The sequence below is a fragment of the Aedes albopictus genome, chromosome 1 (assembly GCF_035046485.1).
Source record: "Aedes albopictus strain Foshan chromosome 1, AalbF5, whole genome shotgun sequence".
NCBI classification, from domain to species: domain Eukaryota; kingdom Metazoa; phylum Arthropoda; class Insecta; order Diptera; family Culicidae; genus Aedes; species Aedes albopictus.
Window position 1 is genome coordinate 56,880,487 of NC_085136.1, and position 24,359 is coordinate 56,904,845.

The 24,359-nt window shown below is 47.9% G+C and overlaps 1 protein-coding gene across 1 annotated transcript in view; it reads right to left on the bottom strand.

Moving 5' to 3' along the window:
- Positions 1-24,359, bottom strand: part of LOC109427511 (frizzled-3) — a 46,291-nt gene that overhangs the window by 8,861 nt on the left and 13,071 nt on the right. The window contains exon 2 of the mRNA XM_019703065.3: positions 2,777-3,016. Coding sequence (XP_019558610.3) covers positions 2,777-3,016 — 240 coding nt within the window. The remainder of the gene's footprint in view (positions 1-2,776; positions 3,017-24,359) is intronic.

Consider the following 24,359-nt stretch of genomic DNA (forward strand, 5'->3'; position numbering starts at 1 on the left):
CTATCGCCTTATGCCACAACATCAACTGACTGACGCCTGGTGCCGAGTTTTGGGCTGGACGTCATCTAAGGTCTAGGCACAGACAAACAGACGTAACATTTGCGAAATTTCCATCGACCACGCTTTTAACGATCATTTTAAATTTTCATATTTGTGGCTTTCACAACCAGAGGCACGCGCATCGTTTATCTTTGCGTTTGACGTTTCACACTAACGCCTTCTATTGACGATATTGCACAACACAGTGATTCGTGCAACTTTTCCCCCAGGTGATGATAGTGTGAACTGGGCGATGGATTTCCATGAAAATCGTTCAAGGTGTTACGTCTGTTTGTCTGTGGTCTAGGTGTCGAAGTGGAAGCAATCAGTATCATCGCGACCAACTGTCCTAAACAAAGGTCCTACGTAAAGATATCATCAAGTTGACTCTGTCGCAGGGGCAGTTCATTGTACTTGGTGAGCTCATCGCCAAGCACGAAGCTTGGGAGAAATCCTAGACGAAACCGCAACGGCACCATCCGACAGCAAGACCTGGTAAAAGGGCCTGAGTACGGATGCTCGCAAGGAATTGGGCAGATCCGAGAACTATCGACGTATTCCTCATCAACATGGACAGGAACCTCACCCAGGCGATTGTTCACCAGGAGCTTAGCTTGGATCACTATCCGGTGGTGGCTGTAGTTGGCTCCTCAAACAATCGGCACCAGATCTCCCAGCCATCAAGTCATAAGATTCCTCTTCCAGCGGAACGTCGAAGAAAATGTGAACTATGAGGAATTGCTGAGGGATGACTCCCAGGGTAGATAGCTAGAGCAACAGACACCATGGAAGAGTAACCTTCCACTTCTCACAAGTTTTTTTTTTTTCGGGCTGGAGCCGGAGTTGATCGCCAGAAATACATGGCATCTGTCACTAATAATCGAAGATGCCGGTAGCATGTTGTTCATGAGTACTTCATAGAATTGGACACTGAGATACTTTAGTACTTGGTTGCTTGATGGAGTACCATGCCTAGATAGACAACTAGATCGGGAAGAGGGTAAAAACACTTCGTAGTGAAAATCACCGACTTTCTGAGCAAGGAGATGGAACGGTTTCTGCATATCCGTCATGGAACGACTGTACCTTTGATCCCGAGCAGTATGGCAGTATGGGCTAGCGAAGCATATGAACAAGGCCATCCCCAGGGCTCACTGCCCACGGGCCTAGACGAGCGCTACTTGGCGTAGGTTACAGCGACATCAACGTTTTTGACAGACCCATCTCCAACCACTGAGCCTCAGGACGTTTAAGAGGCTATGGAATTCGAGGAGATGCAGTTGTGGTAGCGCACTGTTCTGTTCCATAACCTCCACGTCCAAAAATTGAACCCTGTCAACAGGACGCAAGTCTCGCGATTAAGAGGATTTCATAAGTAAACGGCAACGACTATATTAAGACGTACTCTCCTGTGGTCAGGTATGCCAGTATTAGGTATCTGGTAGCTATGACAGCTCGCAAGGCAGCTCAATTGGATTAACGGATCCATCATATGGATACCGTCGTTACCTTGTTTACCAGAGGACCCAAGAGATATCCATTGAACAACCATCAGAAGCATCCACGAAAGGAGCGATGAATGACGTTGAAAGCGTTGAATGGCATTGTCCGGAACGGGAAGCTTGACACGGAGTTACGATCTTTGCGTATACACTTGATGTCAGACGGAAAGCCAAATACCGTCATTGCTGTCTACCTTGACGCCCTGTTACTGTCCACGAATGATCCAGGGAGTGCATCATCAACTATCGGCTATATATCCGATGAAGGAGTTGGGCGAGGCCAGACAGGTGCTTAGGATGCGGATCAGCAGCACAAGTGACACCATTTGGATGGACCGAGTGTGAAGCCAGATGTGCAAGCAACACCGGACGATTTTCGGGGCTGTTCGTGGCACGAATGTACCAAACCTTATACCGTCTACCCCCGTTGGATTGACCGCATCTAATCTGAACACTTTTTAATTTGACCCCCGCTAATCTGCACATTGTTCAAGCTAAAAATAGTTCAAACGTCATTCTGCTGATGGAACGGAGTGAAAAGGAATGCAAAATCAAAACAAAATAGCAAAAAGGTTACCCAGCAGTGTGTTTTTTGATGCTCACAGGGCTACCAGAAGTTCAAATGAGCCATTTTACGAGACGTTTCGAATCAGCTGGTCAATCATTTCATGAATGAAAAATTGACAGGAGGTCGCTTCGTAGCCCGTGATTGTAAATATCGATATCAGCACTGTTGTCGTTTCGTAACCTATTTTTGGATTCGACTGTGATATATTTTAGCTTAAAAATGGCTCTTCCTGTCTTGACAAAATTCAAATACAGCTATTTAAGCTAGAATAAAAAGCTGTATTTGAATTTTGTCAAGACTGGGAGAGCCATTTTTAAGTTTCGGAAAATAGACTATTAAAAATTTACCCCGTTGGTTTGCATGAAAGGTCGTTCAAACCAACGGGGATAGACGGTAAAGCGTAGTCGTGTTCGATGACGAACAATGTGGAAATGCATAACTAATAAGGGTATGCCAATTGGCGAATTAAAAGTATTTTTTACATAAATTTGACAGATCGACACTTAAACTTGACAGTTCTTCTAAACTAAAGAAATAATTATCAAACTGTCCAGTGTAAGTGAAAATTAGTTTCAATTCTCCAATTGGGGCTTTTAACAAGATCAACGACATCTTCTCTGTTTGTTTCTCTCTGCTTAGTACATTTGTAAAGTTCTTTGATCCTCACCTGCATGCACAGCCCGTGATTCTCCGGCTGGGGCAACGTCCGGCAGTCCAGGTACGCCGGCCACAGTTTGCCGAAGATGGCATCGCTAAAGCAATCCTTGCGGACCTGTTCGCACAGCGACCGGCACGGTTGCACCGGCCGAGGCGCATTGGCCGAACACAGCGGGAACAGCGACGAACAGAACAGGAACAGGGCCTGCTTGGAGCAGCCCGAGTCGATCACCGGCCGGAGCGATGTAATCTGCGCGGAAGAAGAGAGGGGAGGGAAAAGAAATTTAGTGAGATGGCATTTTCCAATAATAGGACAGATGTGCTGGGCTATGCTGTGGCGCGGGTTAATTTCTATCGGTCGAGATTCGATTCCGAATTGAATGCATATCGATCGATCGATCGAGCGCACGGCATGCCCGCTGTGCGATGATCACCGAGCGGGTATAAATCATTCCTCCCCCTTTATTTCGTTGGGGGAAGGAAGGGGTCAGATGCCCTGAGTACTTAAACCAACAAAGTGTTGAGAGTTGCTGTCATTCAAGCGATATTGTTGATGTTTCGAGTATGATGAACTAAACATTTGTAAGGTTCTGATTTGCACGTTTTGCAGTGTTGCACCTTGTGTTGCACTGATCTTCGAGTTAAAGCACCGACGTCGATCATTTCGCACCGATTCTCCCTACTAGGTTCCAGCCTGACGAACCACACCGGAGAGGTTCGTGATCATGCATACTGCAGAGACTCGCCGCACACTAAAGTGTCAGGGAAACCATAAATGAAATGGTTCGGTGAGTGCTCCCGGAAGGCACCTCGTCCAAGCCTTTTAGCCAAGAGAGAGGGGTCCAAACCACGAGGGGGGCTAAGATAAAGAACGCAAAGCAGAAGTAGCCGAAGCGGAAAAGATCTGAGCAAAGATGAAAGGGACCGCGCGCACTTTTGTGCTGCAGTGCTGGCTGGCCGGCCACAACGAAGACGATGGCGCGATGATGGAGGGAGGTGGCTCTCTCTCACCCTATCCGATGCGATGCGATGCATGCTCTGGACATTTGGGGGCTGCTACAGCAGTTTTAACGGTTGCCTCGACGGCAACGATACTGTCAGTTCCCGACTAGGAGGATGTGACAAAACTGAAGCATGATCGCTTCTTGCATACCAAAAATCGATTGAGGGTTTCAGCAAAATTTTGCTGAATTTTGCCGAGCTTAAGGTTTCAGCAAAAATTTTACTGAAATTCAGCAAAATTTGCTGATTTGATCAGTAAACTCTACTGATCACCAGTAACGTTTTGCTGAAGTTCAGCAAACTTTGCCGAAAGTTCAGCAAAAAATTTTGCTGAACCCTTCAGCTCGGCAAAATTCAGCAAAATATTGCTGAAAGCGTTTGGTGTGTGCAGAGGGCTTTCATAGAGATAAAAAGATGCACACTGAAAAACAAGAAAACCCTAATTTGAGTATTTTTAAACTCACTTTTGAGTTCTTTTTTGCATCCTCTATCAATCGCTCTCTTTGTTGTTGTCAAAGAGTGAATAGCAAAACAACCCAACTTTGAGAGTTCGATGCGGGAAGCCAAAATTGAGTAAGTGACACAGAACCGAAAGTTGAGTAAATTTAACTAACGGTTGAGTAAAAAAACTTCGACTTTAGGTACTTTGGCCGAATACGCCTAAATGCAAACTACCTACCTCAACATCAACTCCATCAACTCAAAATTGGCTTCCCGCACGCAACCTCGAAGTTGGGTGGATCGAACTCACTTTTGGGTACTTTTGTTTCTCCGTGCAGAATTACTGGCAACGCTTCTGGCGACCATGAATAGGCTCCTAAAGTCCTATCTGGATTCTTGTCTTAAACCACAATATATGATACAAGAGTACATATTTACTTATTTTTTGACGTTTGTTTTAACCGTAGTTGAAAATATATAATTTTTATTTTTTTAGTCTTTTGTCTCGTCCCTAGCTTATAGTTTGAGTCCCTAACACATAGTTTGAGTGATTTGTTTTCACCGTGTATGTCAGATAGGAACATTTTTGAATTCCCAGTGCGAAAAATGTCGAGCTCCGTCACACAAGGTTGACCTCAAGTGTCAAAGTAGAACTATTTACCATTTTACTTATTTCGAATTTTCTCATTATTTCTTTGTTTTTCAAGTTCGAGTAAAGTACAATTCCGATTAGAATACAGTCGAAACCCGCTCGTTGAACCACAACCTCCAGCCAACCAACGAATTCGATTCGCTAGTTGGGTAAAGTGACAGCAGCACAAGGGGCGTGCGCATTGTTTTTTTTTAATCATGTATAGGTTGGAAGTAAAAAGTAAAAATTTTCAATTTGTTCTACATTTAGAGCAAAACTGACACGTTTTGCAAGATACGTATATGGCTAATGCGAGAAATAATTATTTTCACCCATTTTTAGTCGGTGAAGTGAAAATATAGATGTTTATGAAACCACCCGGACCAAAATGCAAGCACAAAACGCTTTCAATGATCGACAAAATAAAGAATGCCGATGTTTTGCATTTGTTTCGCGGTAATTGCACATATTGTTTTTTTTAAGAAATATGGAACAGAAATTCTTCTCGATTATCAGTAAAGTTTAATAAACCAAAAACTCATTAGCTCGCCCCTCGGGATTGCAGATTGGTTGTCATTTTTAGTTTGACATTGAATTATGACATCCAGGTGCTTTTTAGTTGGCTGACAGCTCAACTAACGGAGCCCCAACTAAAAAGCCACCCAACTATTAAGCTGTTGATTAAGCCCCCAACCAGCGGGTCATGACTGTACTCAAATTATAGCGCATTTAGTTCACCACTGGACTATCGCACTAGTTTTCCCGAGTGCGAAAACGCTAATAAAAGTGCGCGATTGCATCAAATCAACTCGGTGTCTTCAGAGCACTTGTTCACCATAGATTGAAGAAATAGTGCGCCGAAGCCATCAACCTGATTTGATTCAATCGCGCACTTTTATTTACGTTTTCGCACTTATGAAGTCGCAGTTCGCAGTCCAGTGGTGAACTAAATGCGGTATATTTGAGCATGCAATGCATTCTGCGCAGTGTACGCAAAATATGGCACCGCAAGCAAAAAATAGGCAACAAAGAAGGCACGGCAACAACGCTTTGTTTTTTCGTTAGCAGATAATGACAAAATCGCTCCCGAGTTTGTTCACAACAAAAACGGTAGGAATATTTGTCTCGTTCTATTCACATCGTGATTTTCTCATTGTTTTACAACTGAAACTCGACTCTGAGGATGGCAAGAGTCTTATTTCGTCCAAATGCTCATGAATTCGATGATGTGGGTCGAAAATTTCAGCAGAAAAGCCGAAATATCGGCACACGCACGGCAAGCGATATTTGTTTTATTGCTCTAATCGCTTGACATGCGTTTGTTGCGGAGCGCCTTTGTTACCGACATGCACCGCTTAGGACAAAGCGTTTGTTTTTCGGCGTGATCCGTTTTTCGTACCCTGATTCTGCGAGCAAACCCACCAGGAAACATTATCAGTTTGGTTACAGTGACTGGAAGGGAGAGTGGCGTCGTGTTCCAATTTTGACAGGTCTCCTGCTCGTTTGGAACGGGAATTTGTATGGAGTTGACAGATGATCGCTGTTCCAATTTTGACATTGACGCCACTCTCTCTTCCAGTCACTCTAAGTTTGGTGAGTGTTGTTTTAAGACTCGGTGGAAAGTGTTTCGTCCGATGACGGATCAGCCGATACAAAGCAATAGGGCACTGCACTGTTTTGAATTTGCATGGGATTTTGACGTTTCTTGGCCTTGTTGTTTACAAAATTCCTGTAGAAGTGAAAGAGAAGGAGAGAATTTCACGCAGTGCCCTATCGTTGCTTGAGAAAACAACATGGATTGGAACATTTGGCTGCATTTTCACTCGTGATGCACCTTTAACAAAGGTTTGTATGAAAGATACTGCATCGAATGAAAATACAGAAGGTGGTAATAAGTAATAACAAAGATTTCTGGTAGTCTCTCATGATCTCTCTGATGGAAAGGCAGTGCCGTTGGTCGGAAAGTGACGAGAAGGAATTCCTTCGTAGGCTCTCTGACGGAACGGCAGTTGCATTAGTCGGAAGATGACGAGAAGAAAACATTTTCTGGTAGTCTCTCTGATGGAAGGGGAGTGGCGTTAGTCGGGAGATGATCAGAAGAAAAGATTCTCTGGTAATCTCTCTGACGGAAAAGCAGCGGCGTTGGTCGGGAGATGATGAGAAGAAAAGATTCCCTGGTAGCCTCTCCGACAGATGACTAGTGGCGTAGGCTGGGAGATAATGGGAAGAAAAGATTCTTTGAAAGTCTTCCTGACGGAAGGGCAGTAGCGTTAGTCGGGAGATGGTGAACAGAAAAGATTCCCTGGTATGCTCTTTGATGTAAAGGCAGCAGAGTTGGTCGGGGAATGATGAGAAGAAAACATTCTCTCGTAGCCTCTCTGACGGATGGTCAGTGGCATAGGCTGTGAGATGACAAGAAAAGGTTCTATGGTAGTCTCTCTGACAGTGGCGTAGGCCGGGAGCTAACGAGAAGAAGATTCCTTGGTAGGCTCTCTAACGAAAGGGCAGTGACGTCAGTCCAAAGATAACGAGAAGAATAGATTCTCTGGTAGTCTCTCTAATGGAAAGGCAGTGGCGTTGGTCGGGAGCAGGCGAGAAGGAAAGATTCTTTGGCAGGCTCTCTAACAGAAGGACAGCAGCGTTAGTTGGGAGATGGAGAGCAGAAAAAGACTCCCTGGTAAGCCTCTCTGATGAAAAGGCAGCAGCGTTAGTTGGGAGATGATGAGAAGAAAATACTTCCTGGTGAGCTCTCTAGCGGAAAGGCAGCGGCGTTGGTCGGGAGATGATGAGAAGAAAACATTCCCTGGTAGTCTCTCTGACGGAAGGACAGTGGCGTTGGGCGGGAGATAACGAGTAGAAGATTCTCTGGTTGCCTGTCTGACGGATGACCAGTGGCGTAGGCCAAGCGATGACAAAAGAAGAAAAGATTCTCTGGTAGGCTGTCTGATGGAAGGACAGTGGCCAACGCTGGATATGAGATGATATGAGAAGAAAAGACTCCCTGGTGAGCTCTCTGACGGAAGGACAGTGGCGTAGATCGGGTGTGATGTAAACAAATACATAAACAAACCTGTGACATGAGAAAGCCTACTGTGATGCCCTTTTGGAACATCTTCCTAGTCGGGATCAGGGTGAGACCAATCCATGTGACTCTGAGACTGACCGACTGGCTACTCTGATCCAACGAAGTGGAGTTCCTGCACATGGCCATGCAAGTGAGAGGAAAAAGAGAGATTAGGTTGATGTGTACCGGCCTCCTGTGTTCGACTGCTCTGCGTCCGCTCGCCGTATCATATAATAATAATAACATTATTATAATGCACATCATTCGGCATGTTTCGAGGCGGTCCCACCCGTCCGGGAATATTGCCTTCGATTGGCAATACATTCACGTCCACTGACTGGGCATAATATCCATGTCTGACTAAGGTTTGTCCGGTCGCCGGGTCCCACTGACAGAAAAGTAATTTGTGGAAGGAAAGTGCTTAGAAAGAGACGTTCGTTTGTTGAATGTCACACGGACGCTCGATTGGTGGTTGACCGGCCGCCCGAGGCGATCGAGCGTGAAATAATGCCACCTCTGGCCTCGGCCAAGGAACTGGATCCGAACGACGGACGTCGACCGATCGCTCAAACCGGAGCAATTAAATTGATTATAGGCCGATCGGAGACAGAGAGAGAGCGTTATAATTGTTCGCGTTTGAGCGATCGCTCGCGCCATCTTTGATTGGACAAAGTGCACTCGCTACCATACGACGAACGACGGATGACAGGTGTCTTCGTTTTCGCGCAGTAGGCCTCGATTGCCGTAATGACACATTTCCTTCGATCGCTCGATCGCAGTTGGCGGTGCGGCAATTATTTCAGGCAACTTGAATTTCGCTAGAATCGGAAATGCCTTTCTTTCGGCTGTCTCGCGGAGTCCGAATCGCCGCGTATCGGCAATTATTTTTCGGTAAATTTTCTCATGAGCTTTGTCCGACCGACGATCGACGACGACGAGGGTGAAATTCCAGGAATGCCACCTTCCTGGAGAGAAAAAAAAAACTCATCCATGACGAGTCGAGTCGAGTCGGGATAGGCAACAACGGTTCAACACAAAAGATGACGGCAACGACGACGCGGGATGAAATGCGAGGAACAAAGTCAAATTCTTAGCCGTCATTAGCTCGGCAATTTGCGGCACGCCCAGCTCACCCTTGGTTCTTCGGGTGAATTTCGTCGTCGTTTAGTGCGCCGGACGAACAAGAGAACCAAGAAACCAGGTGAAGGTAAACGTCGACGGTCAGATCGCCATGATCAGCAACTCTATCTGAGAGAGATACGAGGCGAGGTGCGGGATGAAATGAAAGGGATTGAAGGCATGGCCGACTTTGATAGTGGCGCGAAAGCGCTGACCGCAATATTGAAAGCCCTGTTTCTGTCCAAACCGTGGAGTTTAAGGTAAGATCAAGCTGTTACTAGTGGAGATATCAGCCAGAGTCAGCAGTTATCACGATAGCATTGACAGGTTATGGGTCCAGAAATCAAGTTTACTCTCTGGCAGGGGTCTAATCTTTGTTTTGCATCGTTTGACAGTTGATCGATAAGAACGATCTTTGATTTTATTGATTCACAGGATTGAAGGTTCATTTAGGCTGTGCTTTACTCACAGATTACGGGCCCAGAACCACGAATTATTGTTCAAATCCTCGAGTTTTGTTTACAGTTTGTTTGAATTGCCCATTTTCAAGGGTTCAACGTTACAGCAGAACTGACAGCATTCATAACCCATCCCAAATCGTAGACTCCGGCACTTCTGACCCCAAAACATCGGAATGCATCCCACGAAAAAAACCAAAACAAAGATCTTGAACTTGAGCTCGGTACCACCTCCGAAGGTGCTAGCTGGCTGCTGCTGCTGCTACGGCTGATGATGATGATGCATAATGATGATACCGATCGATCGATCGCTGTTGCTTGCACGATACTCACTCCCTCCTATCCTCCCGGGCCAAGGCAGGCCACGCCGGTCCGGCCCGGGATGATCGATGTCTTTCGGAAACTCCATTAAGGTCAATTATTGCTACACCTCGGCTTCGTCGGCGGAAGCTTTTGTTTTCGACCCGTACGCTTTGGGCCCGAGTTTCTCCGGTTCTCTGCCTTCCAGTGCGCTGCAGTGCACAGCACACACTTCTAATTAATTCCCGAAAGAAACCAGAAAGTCAAGAAAGCCAGCGAAGCGAGAGATAACCAAATCGCACTCAGGGTCTCGAATCGAAACAGAATGCAAAATCTTTTCGGGCTTATGAATAGGGGAGATTGGGGAAAACAGCTTCCATTGGAATCATGCTCGCTTTCTGGTAGGGATCCCACAATCTGACGTCTGATTTGTCGGTTGACAGTTCGTTTTAGCGATTAATTGTCAAATGACATAAGCTAGACGTCAAATCGTGGCATCCCTATCGGAAAGCGACACTATTTCTGACAGCTTGAAGCGCTCCACTCGAGGGAGTTGAATCAATATGCATTTGAAGGGTTCTAATGACAGTTCAGGAGCTGCCCAGTTCGCACCGATTCTCCCTACGCGAGCACGTGATGGGGCACTTTTCCGTTCGTTTGGGACCCCGACTGAAGCAAGAACTCCACGCGATCCAACGAAGAGAAAAAGTCCCTCCAGGCCCCATGGGCCGGGCTCCGGTGCGCTCCCTCTTCCGTGTCGAATCGGTAATGTAAACGACCAATTATTCCTCCGACCGAGGAAGGGGACTTGCATTGCTTTTGGGGGCCTGAGATCTGATGATGGCCGTGCGATCTTACGACGGTGTACAAAAACACCTTTATCTCACACGTCATGCGCTGCGCCGCTGCACTGCAGCAACGCCTCCAAGGGATCCTTCTTCTGACGCGCGGTTGCTTGATGGCCGACCGGTTCCCATACAATACCTGCGCCCTTCTCCCGTGTGATGATGAGCGCCCCGAGGCAGATCGCGATCGAGGAACAGGAGCGGGACGGGAAGACCGTTGAGTCGGTGCTTGGAGGAGTGCATAGCAGTGGTTCTCAATCGAAGCTGTGAGTTCTTCGCCTTCTTCGGGAAACAAAGAAATGGTAGGGCATTCAGCGATGGCAACTTGTCCTCACATTGCTGTCAGTCATGTTTGTCAATGCGTTTTTTAATTGCCGTGTTTAGCATAGTTGTCTCATATTCTATGGAAATCCCTATTAGCATGGGACAACTATGCTGCACACGCTAGTTCAGGTGCCGTGTTGTCTAGGTCGCCATGGAAACGTTTTCAGTTTCTGTAAACACGGCACCACTCAAACGATGAACTCGTGCAGATCTCTATAGTGGCGAAAGTGATCTGTCAGACGAATTTACATCGACTGACAGCAACTGACAGCACAATTTCCAGTTGAAATCCGATGAAGGAAGGCATTCGGTAAGCATGTTGCTTTCATCGAATGTTTACTGCATTGTTGTTTCAGTCTCAAATTGGTAAATATCAAGCAGCAGGGAAGTTTCGTGGATTGATCCAACTGACGAACCTCTGTTCCTGGCAGATCGCCGTAACGCATGATGTCGTGATCGGGCTGCAGACACCTCCGAAGCGCCCCGAAAAAGCTTCTCCGAGCGTCCTCGGAGTGCGCTCCCCGCCTCGGATGATGTATGTAATCAAGCCCGTTCGTGCATAATTACGACTAATTCCTTTTGATTATTATTATACTCTCCACGGATGGATGGACCGAACGGCCGAACGGACCAACGCAACGCCGTGCCGTGTAGAGGCGAGCTCTCGATCTTGGCCCCGGTTCGGACCGGACCGCTCCTTGCTTCTCCGTTGGACTTTCGCTACGCTTTTTTCGGGAGTCTCTCTCATCTCGCCCCTTTCTGTTGTGATTGGGAATGTGGATCGCGGAGAATCCACCTAGCAGGTTGGTTTGCACCACACGGCGTCCAGATCACCGATCGAGCCCAATGCCTTTCCGCGCGGCGCGTCGAAAGAACACGCTGCCTACGGAACGATCGCTAATGTGATCGTCGAGCACGATCGAAGTGCTATTAGGCGACCGGTCGTCGCTCGATCGACCGGTGGTGGACGACGAAGTAGGCGGCGAAGAGAAGACGAAGTATCGAAGCAGCGGCGCAAAGACGCGACCAGAGCGAGATATAGGAAGAAACCATAAAAATATAATAGCAAATTAATGGATATCATCGCCATTATTCATTATCATCGGCCATCATCATCATCATCATCATCGCGATCGTCCTCGTCGTCTTAGTCGCTTTAGTAGCCGCGCCGATCGCAAAGCCGCGTTGATCCGTGCCGTAGCTCCACCCCACCGTTCCTCGATCACCACCGACCCGTCGATCGACGATCGAGAAGCGATCGATGGAAAATAGCAATAATCATAGCAGGCGATCTACGGACATTGATACGAGAGGCGGCGCTGCGCTGCGCTGGCTGAGTGCTACGCTGGCTGCTGTGCTGGATTGGGATGAGGAAGGTTTTTTTTCGGTGCGGATTTTTTCCTTGAAAGCGATTCAAACTGGCGCGATCGATTCCGAACCGAACGATCGACAACAACAATGGCACGGAGCGGTGGTGGCTGGCAGGTCAACAACGCGTCTCGAGCACATGTTGCAACCGTGGTGGTAAGCGCAGCGCGCAATGATTGGCAGTTTTTTGAGTGCCCTACATTCCGGTCCGGGTCAACGTTGGGGTAGTTGTGGGGTTATGCTGTCAGTTTTTTGCCTTCTGGGGTCTTGATCGATTTGTCACATGCTGTTGATCAATCAAACTTAAGTAGGCATTGTGTGTTGCCTTCCAAGGTGAGAGAACGGTATTGGTCTACGGTGTAACGATAAATAAGTGTTAAAAATGGACTTGAACAGATGCAAATTGATTTTTGAATTGACAGCATTGTAGAATAATGAAATTGGATAGTTTTCCCAGAACAATCCGGCATCTTCTGGACATATCGCGAGTACACATGTAAGATGCCATGTTATGGCTGCTTTCTGGTCGAGATCAGACGATCAAATGGGTCGCTTAAAAGTCCTTTGACAGCTGATCCATAACATCAATTATTAGCATTGTGGTAGCAAGCAAGGGGAATGACATATCCTAAATACGGATTTTTCCTGTTAGCAAAGGAAGTGTCATTCCCCCTGGTAAGGTATACCGGGGCAAGTTGAAACGGGTGGGGCAAGATGAAACAGCGGGTTAACATGATGTTTTCGTATGATAATAAACAGTTAGATCGCCATAACGCATAGTTTTTGATTCAAACAATCTCTTAACGAAGGATAAATTTCCAAATTGTATTGAAATTTGTTTCAAAACTTCGTGTTTCATCTTGCCCCACCCGTTTCAACTTGCCCCGGTGTACCTTACTAAGTGTTAAGAACCGCATTAAGAATAAGAACGATGTCGGGCGATCATCACAACAGTACAGCGACCGTTCGAGCGTTTCAAACCCGCTTTTTCCAACGCTTTTTAGTTGCAAGTCCGCTCATTGCATTTGACAAGTTTTTGCAATTAAAAAGCAATCATGTGTCATATTTGTGCTGTCAGTGCAATTTGATGAACTTTAATGGGACTTTTCATTTGACATCTTGAATCAGCTGATTTTTGATTGACAGTTCTTTCATGGAGATGACAAGTCCGTGTTAGCAACTGTTGTTCAACCTTTGCAAACAAATTCATGCACGGATCTGTCACATGAAAAGGCCTATGTCAAATTGACGTTGTCAGCGAATGCCATAGGCTTTTTCAGTTGACAGGTCCGTGTATGCCACTGTTTACAACTGCCGAACAAAGGCGCAAACGCTGAACTGTCATTTTCACAGATGAACTGCCAAAGACCCGAAAAATCAGCTGATTTAAGACGTCAAATGAAAAGGCCCATTCGCTTGTTGCAAAGTAAACATGTTGCAACAAGTGAAGGTCGCTGTAAACAAAACTAAAGAACGCTTACAAACAAAAAATGACATCGGTTTGTTCCGTTTTCCTGAAAGAGTCACAAACATTCTAATTTTTCAGGCTCTCGGCTCAAATGATCTACCCAGAAGAATTAATCGATCAGGGCCCATAACTCCCGTATGCACGTTCAAACCGAAGCGACACAGCATTCCCTAATGCTGTTCCCTCATAGAAGAACCGCTCGCTGACGTAATGCCGCAACGTACCGTCGTAACGCTCCTCCTGGGACAGCAATTTTCTGTTTACATCTACTAATTTTGCGCAAATACCTTCAGCTAACTCCCGTCAAAGCGCAGCTAGCAGTCGCTGCTATTTGCTTTGGAGCCTGGTTCGATGGCGCGGTGCGTTGCCAGGAAACCATTCCAAGCGGGAGGGCGGGAAGGGTCTCCTTCGTCGCGCCTACTTCGTCTGGCACAGTGCAGTGGTACGGACTGAACCCTTTCGTTCCCTTCGCATTCGCGTTCGGGTCGGACCTCTTTTGCTTGCTTGCGCGCTAAACAACGGCTGCTGCGGCTGCGGCAGTGGCGGCGGCGGTTCGCTTGTGCTTCCTGCCATCGGCATCGACTTAATTTTACGTTTTCGTTCACCGGCCGCGGTGAGCTGGATGGATATTAAGACACATTAAAAAGCGTTCTTCGTTGTCGTGTTCTCCTCTTCCTCCTCCTTCTCCTTCGGCTGTGGCTGCGGCTGCTGTTGTTGTTGTTGCTCTTCTTGGTGGCGCAGCGCAGCCTTCGATCGCGCTCTGTTGTCGTCGTCTCTCTTTTCGCTTCTGCTTCTCCTCCCAGCTGTTATTGTTGTTGCCGTTGCTGTTGTTTCTGCGCTCCACCAAAGGTGCGCGCACTCGGTGTGTTATTTAACCGAAAGAGCATATATTAGTGTATTATGATTCTCTCCGGGAGAAAGAGAAGCGCACGAGGATAAGGAAGAGGAGGACGCGCGCGCGGGAAGAGCAGAAGAAAGATAATGAAACTACGGACGGAGCCGAGAGCGTATCGTAATAATGAAAAGCGACAGAAGAGACCATTGCCAGCGCAGTCGAAAGGGCGGAGGACCGGGTTCCTTTGGGCCTGGCAGATGGAGATGGATGCTGCAACGAAACGGCACCGACACCGACTGACTGTGCGATGACGATGAAAGGTGAAAAATTTGTTCAATTTACTAATTTGAGAAAATTACAACAAACGGCAGCCGGGCAGAACGGAGCACCCAGAGTCCGAGAAACGGCCCTCGAAGGGACATTCGATCACAATACTGCCCCGGTCCACATTGCCGCCGCCGCCGTCCTCATTATCGTTGGAATTCCAGCCGAACAAAAGATGAATTTTATTTTTCAAAAATTATCAACGGTTCAGGCTTATTTCGCCGCCTGCTTTGTGTGTTGGCAGCCTTGTGCGATGACGGCTGAAAGCCGACCGAGCGGAGCGAGACGGGAGGTCTGGGCGGCGAACGAAGCAGGCGACGGAGATGAATAGAAGACCCAATTCGACATGCTCGCAGTCGATTTACTCCTCCGGTTCCGACCGAGATGCGCGCAGAAGACTTGAGGACCGATCCGGGGTTCTGCTTTTGATGCAGATCTAATGCAAAGCATCGATGCCGTCGTGGTTTGTCATGGACGGGCAAGACCAGGAGGAAGCTACCGGCTGACGCGACGCGGCGATCGTCACACTACGCGCAGAGCTTTCTAATCGCAGGCGGCATCTAATGGCGACTGCCAGCAGCGCAAGCGAAGACGTTCGGCGGAAATCAATTAAAAATTAGTCACTAATGAAAATGAATTGGAATTTAAATCTTCACCCGATAACGATTTAATGGCAATAAATTTCGAACCCCCATAGTCAAGTGTTTTAATTCAAATGCCGTGGAGATGCGGGAAAGGGCGAAAGCGAAGGCGAAGGAGGTGGCGGCGACGAATCAGTGCCCGCGTATCGGCAAAGAACCGTGAACGTCAAGCGAAGCGAAGCACTCAGGAGAAAACGCGCGTAGAGATAAGCCGAATTAATTCGAACCGAACCCGGCTTGGGTCCCGGTTTTTCGAGTGGGGTCTGTCTTTTTGTCTCGTCGTCGTACGGATGGAAGAGCTCTCCAAGGCAAAGGCAGCACCAGAGATAAGACCAACCGAAACTGATGGGATTGGAATAATCAATTCTGGCCTGGCGAGGGACCCAGCGTACAGGTATTCCAGCGTACGGACCTTAAGTGGCTCGTTATGTTTAGGATAAGCGGATTTAATTGCTTTAAAAGGTTTTCGGTCGGAGGAATTTCCTTGGCCCCACGTACAGATACGGGACTAATTACAAAATTAGTCAGCGATTGCTCGGCGGCGGCTCCTTTGGAGTCCGCGGGCGCCTCCAAAAAGCCACTTTCCCAAACCCAAAGAAAGCAGATAAAGCCCTCCGAGTAAGCCGCCGAGAACAGGCCATTGAACTGCGAAGCGCTCCCTCTAATAAGCCGGATTCGTATCAACCCCGGGTCTCCGCTAGCGCAAAGAGTGCACGGCACTCGTCACAAGGTCCCTCCGCGTCCATCCATACATCCATCCGCCCGATGACACAAGGGACAAAAGAAAAGGTAGCGGCGCAAAAAATGTAAATAAACGGAATGAGCGAAGCGGATGACAGCGACAATAAAAGAAGAAATATGATGATCACATCGTCATACTTCATCAAAGTAGGCAACGAACGGCTTTCATCAGCCACGGCGAGCGACCGACAACGGGCATTCCCACAAAGCCTACTCCGATCCGACCTCGCGTACCGAGAAAAAGCGAGAGAGAGAGAGAGAGACGTTTGATGAAAAATGCATCGCGTCGCGCAGATTCGTCGCTCGTTCGCAAACGTAAAAAGTGCGCACACGGTTTTTGTCCCTCCGCCGCCGATGACGATTGCGTCCCGACAGGTACGGATCAAGTGCGATCCCGGCGAATCCGAATCGAGAAGAAGCGTCGGCGAATCGGTTCGACCCTGTCAAACCGCGACGATCGCAAGCAAAGACGCGCAAGCGAGTAACTTGAGCGCTAATTAACCGACGTACCGGCGGCAGGACAGTACCTAGCGTGGATGGATGAACCTGTGCGAGTGCGGTCGAGGAGGAAGGTGAAGGAGCGACAGGCGAGTGGCGAAGCAAAAAAAACGGCGAAAAGAAGGAAAAAAGATTATACAGCTTTGATTGCTTTTGCTCGCTGGTGGTGCGCGCTTGCAGCGGAGATCATCGTGCTACCGGCCGCCCGTTCGAACCCTCGGAGGAGGTCGCTTCGTCGCGGAACAAAAGGGAATTCGAAGCCAAGGGCCTCTAGGTCGGTCCGGTCGGCCAGTCGGTCGGAAGGGTTTGTTTTTATGACAACGTGAAATTATAAAACTAATTTTATGACAACCATTATGCTGGGTACGGGCCCGCCCGCTTTTCTCAGCCTTTGAGTTTGAGTCTCATCAGTCCGAGTCGAGTACGGTGGAGGAGTACGGCTCGTAGCGAGGCTCGCAGCTCGGCTTTTTTTTCTGTGCCGTGAGTAATCTCGCCTGCCGTTAGCGGGAACATGCTAAATTTCACATGTTGCGCTCGACTGGCGGCCGTAGGGAAAGAAAAAGGGGTTTACGAAGGTTCGAATGGGGCTGAGGTCATTCTAGGAATTGCTAAGACGGCGCGGTATCGAACAAAAAGTTGTGATCGCGACCATGTGAGTCTTACTAAAAGTTAATTTGGACACCCCTCGTTCACCACTAGCACATCCCTAGTGCTGCGAATCGAACATCTTTGACAGCGGGTTGTTTACACTTCTACAGAGCGCAACTGGTGCAGGTCTGATCAAAGTAGTCGATTGTGTTCAAATGAAACGTCAAATGGAAGAACAAAATGTTGTGCGTAAACACCTGGAGAATCTGGACTATATAAAGAATCATGCGTCAAACTTGATTAGAAGCAACTTACCGGCCAAAAGTTTACATCGCATAGGTAATGCATATACCAGTGAGATCCCTAAGAGCCTGATCTATGTAACTAGTGGGCGATCCCTGCCCAGCACTGGTGAGACCCCCCTCCTTCAACTGCCTCAGGGTCGGCGTACGCGCTTGACTATCGCGGCCAAGGAAACACTCAAACACTTTGCTTGAACTCAAACCCAATTCTAGTTTTGCACTACAGGTACCTTTATTGATTCTCCCACTTTCTTAATTGCCTAACTCCTACCTCACTTCTTCTTCTTCTATGCAGTCGGCGGGGCCCCTTCTTCTCGCTCCGCTACTTCACCTTCTCCTTCGTCCTTCCTTTCGGTGTCTTTCTTCTACGTTGTCGCCTTCCGTTGGGTTGGGCGGCCGTTCGATGTCCGAGTCGCGGGTCTAGTCGCGTCGCGTTAACTCCAGGACACGCTTCCAAAATGGTCGCGCCCCTATTATCTGGCGTCTAACTGGCCAACGGCGGTCTATCCGGTCGACGGAGTGGCGTTCTTGACGGTTGGGCCAAACTCCGGACCTTGGTTGGTTCGCACAGCGTTAAGGCGTACTTTCGGCAGTTCTCCGGCCAGGTAAGTACTAGGCACAGGTAAGTACTAGCTGCACAGGCTATTTAAAACTATAGCACAGGGGTCCTGGGTTATAGGGATGATGCAGGCGGTTAGAATGGTAGGTGGTCTGAGCACAGAATAATCACGAAGTTACCTGGATGCTTTCCGTATTGTGCACTTCCGTTTTACTGGCTTTTTAATGAACCTCACTTTCACAGTGAATTTTAGAATATCCAAGGTGACTTGGTATTTCGTGGATAGCTAACACGTCCTTCGCTTTCAAAAGTTGCAAGCTAATTGCCAGTTAAGCGATGGCGGTTTTTGCGCGCTCCTTCGACCGTTGAAATTTCTCCTCCAATCTAATTTCGCCCCATCATGGCCCCTTTACACCACCCACAATGGCCGCCCAACATGTCCTTCTGGGATGCCTGGTGGTGAGTAGCGGAACTCCTAGCTGCGTTACATCACAGTGGGTGTTGGGTAGTGTGCAAGTTCAGACATTTAAGGACTTCCTTGGTACAAGATTACAACACAACGATAAACAAAATCACGATAATCTCACAAATCTTGGACACTTCAACACACCACTGGTTACATCTAATACCCCTGAGGGGATAGCTGAACCAGAACGAGTTGCATGAGAGGGTAAGCTGTGTCAAGTAAGATCTTCGAGAAAGTAGCAAAACCAGAGAGAGTCTTGTAAGAGGGTAAGCTAAAACAAGTGCGTTCCCTGAGGATAGCTGAAACAAAGCGAGTCCCCTGAGAGGGTAAGCAAAAACAAGTGAGTTCCCTGAGAGGGTAGCTTAATCAAAGTGAGTCCTCTAAGAGGATCGGCTCTGAGAGGGTGGGCTCTGAGGGTGAATGCATATACCAGTGTGCTCCCTAAGAAGCTGATCTAATACCACCAGTGAGTCCCCTGAGAGGATTGCTGAACAAAAACGAGTTCCCTGAGAGGGTAAGCTGTGTCAAGTAAGATCTTCGAGAGAGTAGCTAAACCAGAGAGAGTCTTCTATGAGGGTAAGCTAAAACAAGTGCGTTCCCTGAGGATAGCTAAAACAAAATGAGTTCCCTGAGAGGGTAAGCTAAATGAAGTGAATCCCCTGAGTGGGTAACTTGGAGGGTAATCTAAAACTAGCGAGTCTCCTGAGAGAGCTGAACCAAAACAAGTCTGCTAAGAGGATAGCTGAACAAAACCAAATCCCCTGAGAAGGTAAGCTAAAACAAGTGAGTTCATTGGAAGCGTAGCTGACACAAAATGAACCCTGGGAGGGCAGTTAAACTGAATCGAGTTCTCTGAGATAATGTGCTAATAACAGTGAGTTCCCTGAGAGGATAGCTCAACCAAAGCGAGTCCTCTGAGAGGGTATGCAAAAATAAGTGAGTTCCCTGGGAGGGTAACCTAATACTAGTACATCCTTTGCGAGGATAGCTGAACCAAAGCAATTCCCTTGAGAGAATAAGTTAAATCGTGTGAGTTCCCTTTGAGAGAGGTGTGAGTTAGATCATGCAAAGCGTTAGTTCCGTACACACTTTTGAATTGAAGGTATTGATGTCTTGTCCTTGTTTCCATGTCATAAACAAAAGAAAATTCAATTTGAAATAGTTCTTTGATAAAAGAGAAAACGAGTGTAACCAGTGCTGAATGCGAATTCTGCCTAGAGAGTTCTTAAAGTCGGCACAAGAGAAAACGAGTTGAACAGATTTCTGAGCCTGCAAAACTCGACTCGAAGTAGCACTTTGAGAACAGTGGTAATGGATCAATACAGAACTAGGAAGAAAAGAAGCCATCCGAGAGGTTAAACCAGGAAAGAGAGAGCTCAGTCAGACAACAAGCAAATCACCGCGACGAACAGCAAGGCAAGGAGCTTCGAACAACTAACAGCCAGAAGTTATCAGCTGGAACTGCGACCAGATGGGTCATAGATTCATGAACTGGGCTACTCGTTACGAAGATGCTCGACGTGCAACGTAGACATGGAAAACTACCCAGCGGAGTACCAGCAATAGAGTGGAACAGCTCTCCGCAAAATCTTGGAGACGCTTCTGACGTTTCGGAATTTCAGAACCTCAACTCAACCATCGTCAACCCCGGAAGTGGCAATCGATCGCGTTAGGTACAGGAAAATAGTGTGACAGGCTTCTTAAAGTTATTTTTTTGTGCTGAAATTAGAGTTAAAACGGTGTGTCGCGTAATCGAAACGAAGCAGGCAGAAAAAGTCAGCGAAGACGCGGAGATCAAGCAGCTCAAATCCGAACCACAGAGGCACCAATAGCAGGCGATCCAGAAGTGGTTGAGTAGTTAGGAAGAACTCGGTATCTCGGCTCAGTAATCGACGAGCAAGGCTAGCGAGTGGACGACGAGTACAAGATTCAAGCGATCGTACCGTATCCAACTTCGCAACGTTGCGCGAGGAGGAGTAGCGATTCCTTTCTCGCAGCCAACAGCTCCACTAATCAACGTAACAAGATGCAATACCATATTCCGTTGGAACCCGAGCGCCCGAGGAAGCCTTTTTCAAGCTGAAAGCACCGGTTTCAGCGATGCCGGAATACTGTAAACCGTTTGTCATAGCGTGCGATGCTAGCAATACGGCTATCGGAGTTTTAGTGCTTATGCTTACGCAAGGGCTTGTGGATGGAGTGAAGAGCGAAGAACATGTGTTCCCGGACTTCCGCATTGAAAACGGAATCTACCCAGTCCCTTTTGTGCTAAGTTTGTAGCTAAAACGGCGTGTCATGCAATCGAAACGAAATAGGCATAAGGAGTCAGCGAAGACTAGGAGATGAAGCAACTCAAACCCGAATAAGAGATGCACTGCATAGCAGGCGATGCAGAAGTTTCCGGAAACAGTACATAGTTAGAAGGACTAGGTATCTCGGGTCTGTTATCGACGAGCAAGATTGGCGAGTTGACGAGGAGGAGATCCAAGCAGTCTTCAACGATGAGCAAAGAGGTGTAGTGATTTCTCGGTTTATCGTGGTACTGCCTCACAAACAACAGAACCGGATCGCCTGAGGAAGCCTTTTTCGAGCTGAAAGCACCGGTTCTGGTAGTACCGGAATACAGTCAACCGTTTGTCATAGCGTGCGATGCGAGCGATACGGCTATCGGAGCATCAGGGGGTCAACGGTGAAGAACATCCTCTCAGGTACTTTTCGCAGAAGTTGGAATCAGCGTCAGAGAGGATGTACTCGCTGTAATGGAGCGCACAGTGATCCGCGCAGCGATCAAGAAATTCAGAGGATACGGCTTTGATAAGTAATTCCGGACGTGCTTTCAATAACGCGGTGGCTGAAGCAGTGGTCACGATAGACCATGCTCAGGATCCGTGGTGCAGAGGGCTTGTGGGTATCGTGAAGAGCGAAGAACACTAACGTTTCCGGTCTTTCGCATTGCAAACGACATCCTGTTCAAGAATTGCTACTGCCACGACGGAATTGGAACAGTTCCCCACAAGAAAAAACACAAGTCGTCTCGAAAAAAAAACAGAGATTTCAGCTGATTCGAAGATTCCAGAACGAGCCGACAGTAGCGCGTCTTGGCTTCTACAAGACCTGGCACAAGCTACAAGTGCACTACTAATAGCAACAGACGCAGCAGGAGGTGCATGACTACGTCCGGAACTGTGCAATCTGTGCAAAGCACCGGACAAGAAGTTGATACCGCAGACGAAGCCAGCGCAGACTTCCTGTGAGATGACATCGTCGGACTTTGTCCGTCCACTCACTCACGCGTACCCTTTTGAGAATGCGAGTTCTTTTCGAGGTTAAGCTGAAGATTGTAAACAAAACCAAGAAAGTTCCTAGAGAAGCAAGAAGGGATATCCCTGCAAGCAGGTGAATTTCCTGAGAAAATATGCCGCAGAAGAGCCATCCGAGTTTCCTCAAATTGTAAGCAAAAAGTGAGTTCCCCAGCAAGGTTAACTTTTCTATAAGAGGGTAAGTAAACCTGAATCCCTCTGGTGTCTTCGGGGAGGGTTCCCAATGAGGGCAAGCTGATACAGAGTTGTTTACAAATGTTCTCTTAGATGCTGTCAGTTGCGAGGACAGTGGTTTTAAAAACGAGACAAGCTTACGTCAAAGTAGCCCCTTATTTTAGGGTTGACTTGCTCACTTTAATGGTCAACTGCAGTAACCTGACATTTGTAAGGTTCTGAATGTCGCTGGCCACGTCCTTACGCCTACGAAGAGATGTGTCTGCCTCGAGCTGGAAAACTCTTACAAAAAGAAGACAGAAACGCTAATTGGAAACCCACTGATGATATGGCTAACCATTTTCACAGCAAATTCGTGGAATACCTCAACCGATGCTGTCAATTTTGCGTTGCCGAAGACATTGTTCAGTATAGGTTAACTCTGGACCATTGCAATTCCAAGCGAAAAGGTTGATATTTGAACACCGCAAGGATGCTGTCAGATCGTTTGAATGCTGGTTCAACTCGAAAATAGATAACTTTTACCCAATCTTTTGAAGTGAATCAATTGCACTGAATGAAACACCTCCGACTCATTAGCACCCTCTCCGCCGCACTCTGTAATCTCGCTGTTCCGGCATGAAAGCGGAAAATATCAAAAGAACAGCCGCCGCCAAATGCCGATAATTAAAAACGCGCCGACTAAGACCCATAACTACCAATCCCACAGATCTTCATTAGACCATTTGGCTTGCAATTAAAATACAATATCACTTGCTCCCGCGCTTGATCTTCCTCGGCTCAAACTGCCCAAACTGCAATCTGTTTTGCGCAATCCTCTATATCTAAATCAAATTTCCCTCCTCTCACATGGAAATGCAGCAGTGCTGTGGCCAGCCAGCTAGCCAGGGCGATCCATGGAAGACCAGATCCGGCGGCGGCGGCGGGCAATCGACTGCGCAGAATTATATCCGCCATTAAACCGCGAGGCGAGCGGCTATCTGTGCCGCCGTTCACTGGAGCATTAAAACAAATAATCAAGCTTTACACACACGGTTGCGGACGCGGCTGCCGCTGCCGCCGCCGGTACCGGACGCGAGGGGGCAAAGCGAACCGATCCAGCAGCTTAATTGAATAACATAAACTGCACACCCAACCTGAAGAGGCGACCAGCCGCCCGACCGACCGATTCTCACCGTTTGGATCGAAGAAGGCGGTGGCGGTATCGGCGGCGGTGAGCGGCTTTGTGTGGCGAGAAGAATGCGAGCGCAATTGATGATGGCACATGATGTGTGTGCGGTGAGAGAGTGCTGCAGGGCCCGACGAGGAAGCAGAAGAAGAAGCAGCGTGTGTGTGTGTGTGGCGTGCTAGCGAACCGGGTTGCTTTGATCTTTGCCGCCCATCGAACATGGGGGGCGGATCGCCCTGACGGCTTGAAAGGGGGAAAATCGATCCACCGGCGGCGACGGCAGCGGCAGCGGCTGCAACGATCTTTCACGGCGGACGGATCGAAAAGATAAATAATCGAAATTAGCTTTAATAGTTTGGCGTTAAGTTATGAAAATGAAATTGAATGTTCAAAGCGATCCGATCCGATCCGCATACGGCGGCGGCGGCGGGAGGAGCGTGGCTCGTGTAATTGCCAAAAATTACTCCGATTTCGGCTCCGCATCTCTGCCGCTGCCAACGCCGCCGCCAGAAGAACCCTGCTTTGCCGCCGCCAGCGTCGACTGAGGTGAGTCGTACTGAGGCACAGAGCGCGTCAGGAGGTGAGGATCGAAATGAAACATTTGTAAAAATTAAACCATCCTGTCATATTTAAATCAAATTAAGATTTACATGCCACTCTTTGATTAATTATAGAGTGCGGTTCGAGGAAGAAGGCAGCGGCGGCTGGTCCTTGGAAGGAATATGTGGCGAAATCTGTTCGATGTGGGCGAGACGGCGGCGCACCAACCAATAAGGGTGAAGACATGGCAAGCAACCGATTCCAGGCGGGCGCAAAGCGGTAATAAAACCAAGCAAGGGAGGCGAGCTGCGCAAAAGAGAAACGAAAAAGATCAAAGTCGGCTCTTTGAGTGGTACTCTCCTCGCCTTCTGCGATCCGTTCCGTTCCGTCCCGTCCCGTCCGTTCTTCAGCCGCAAC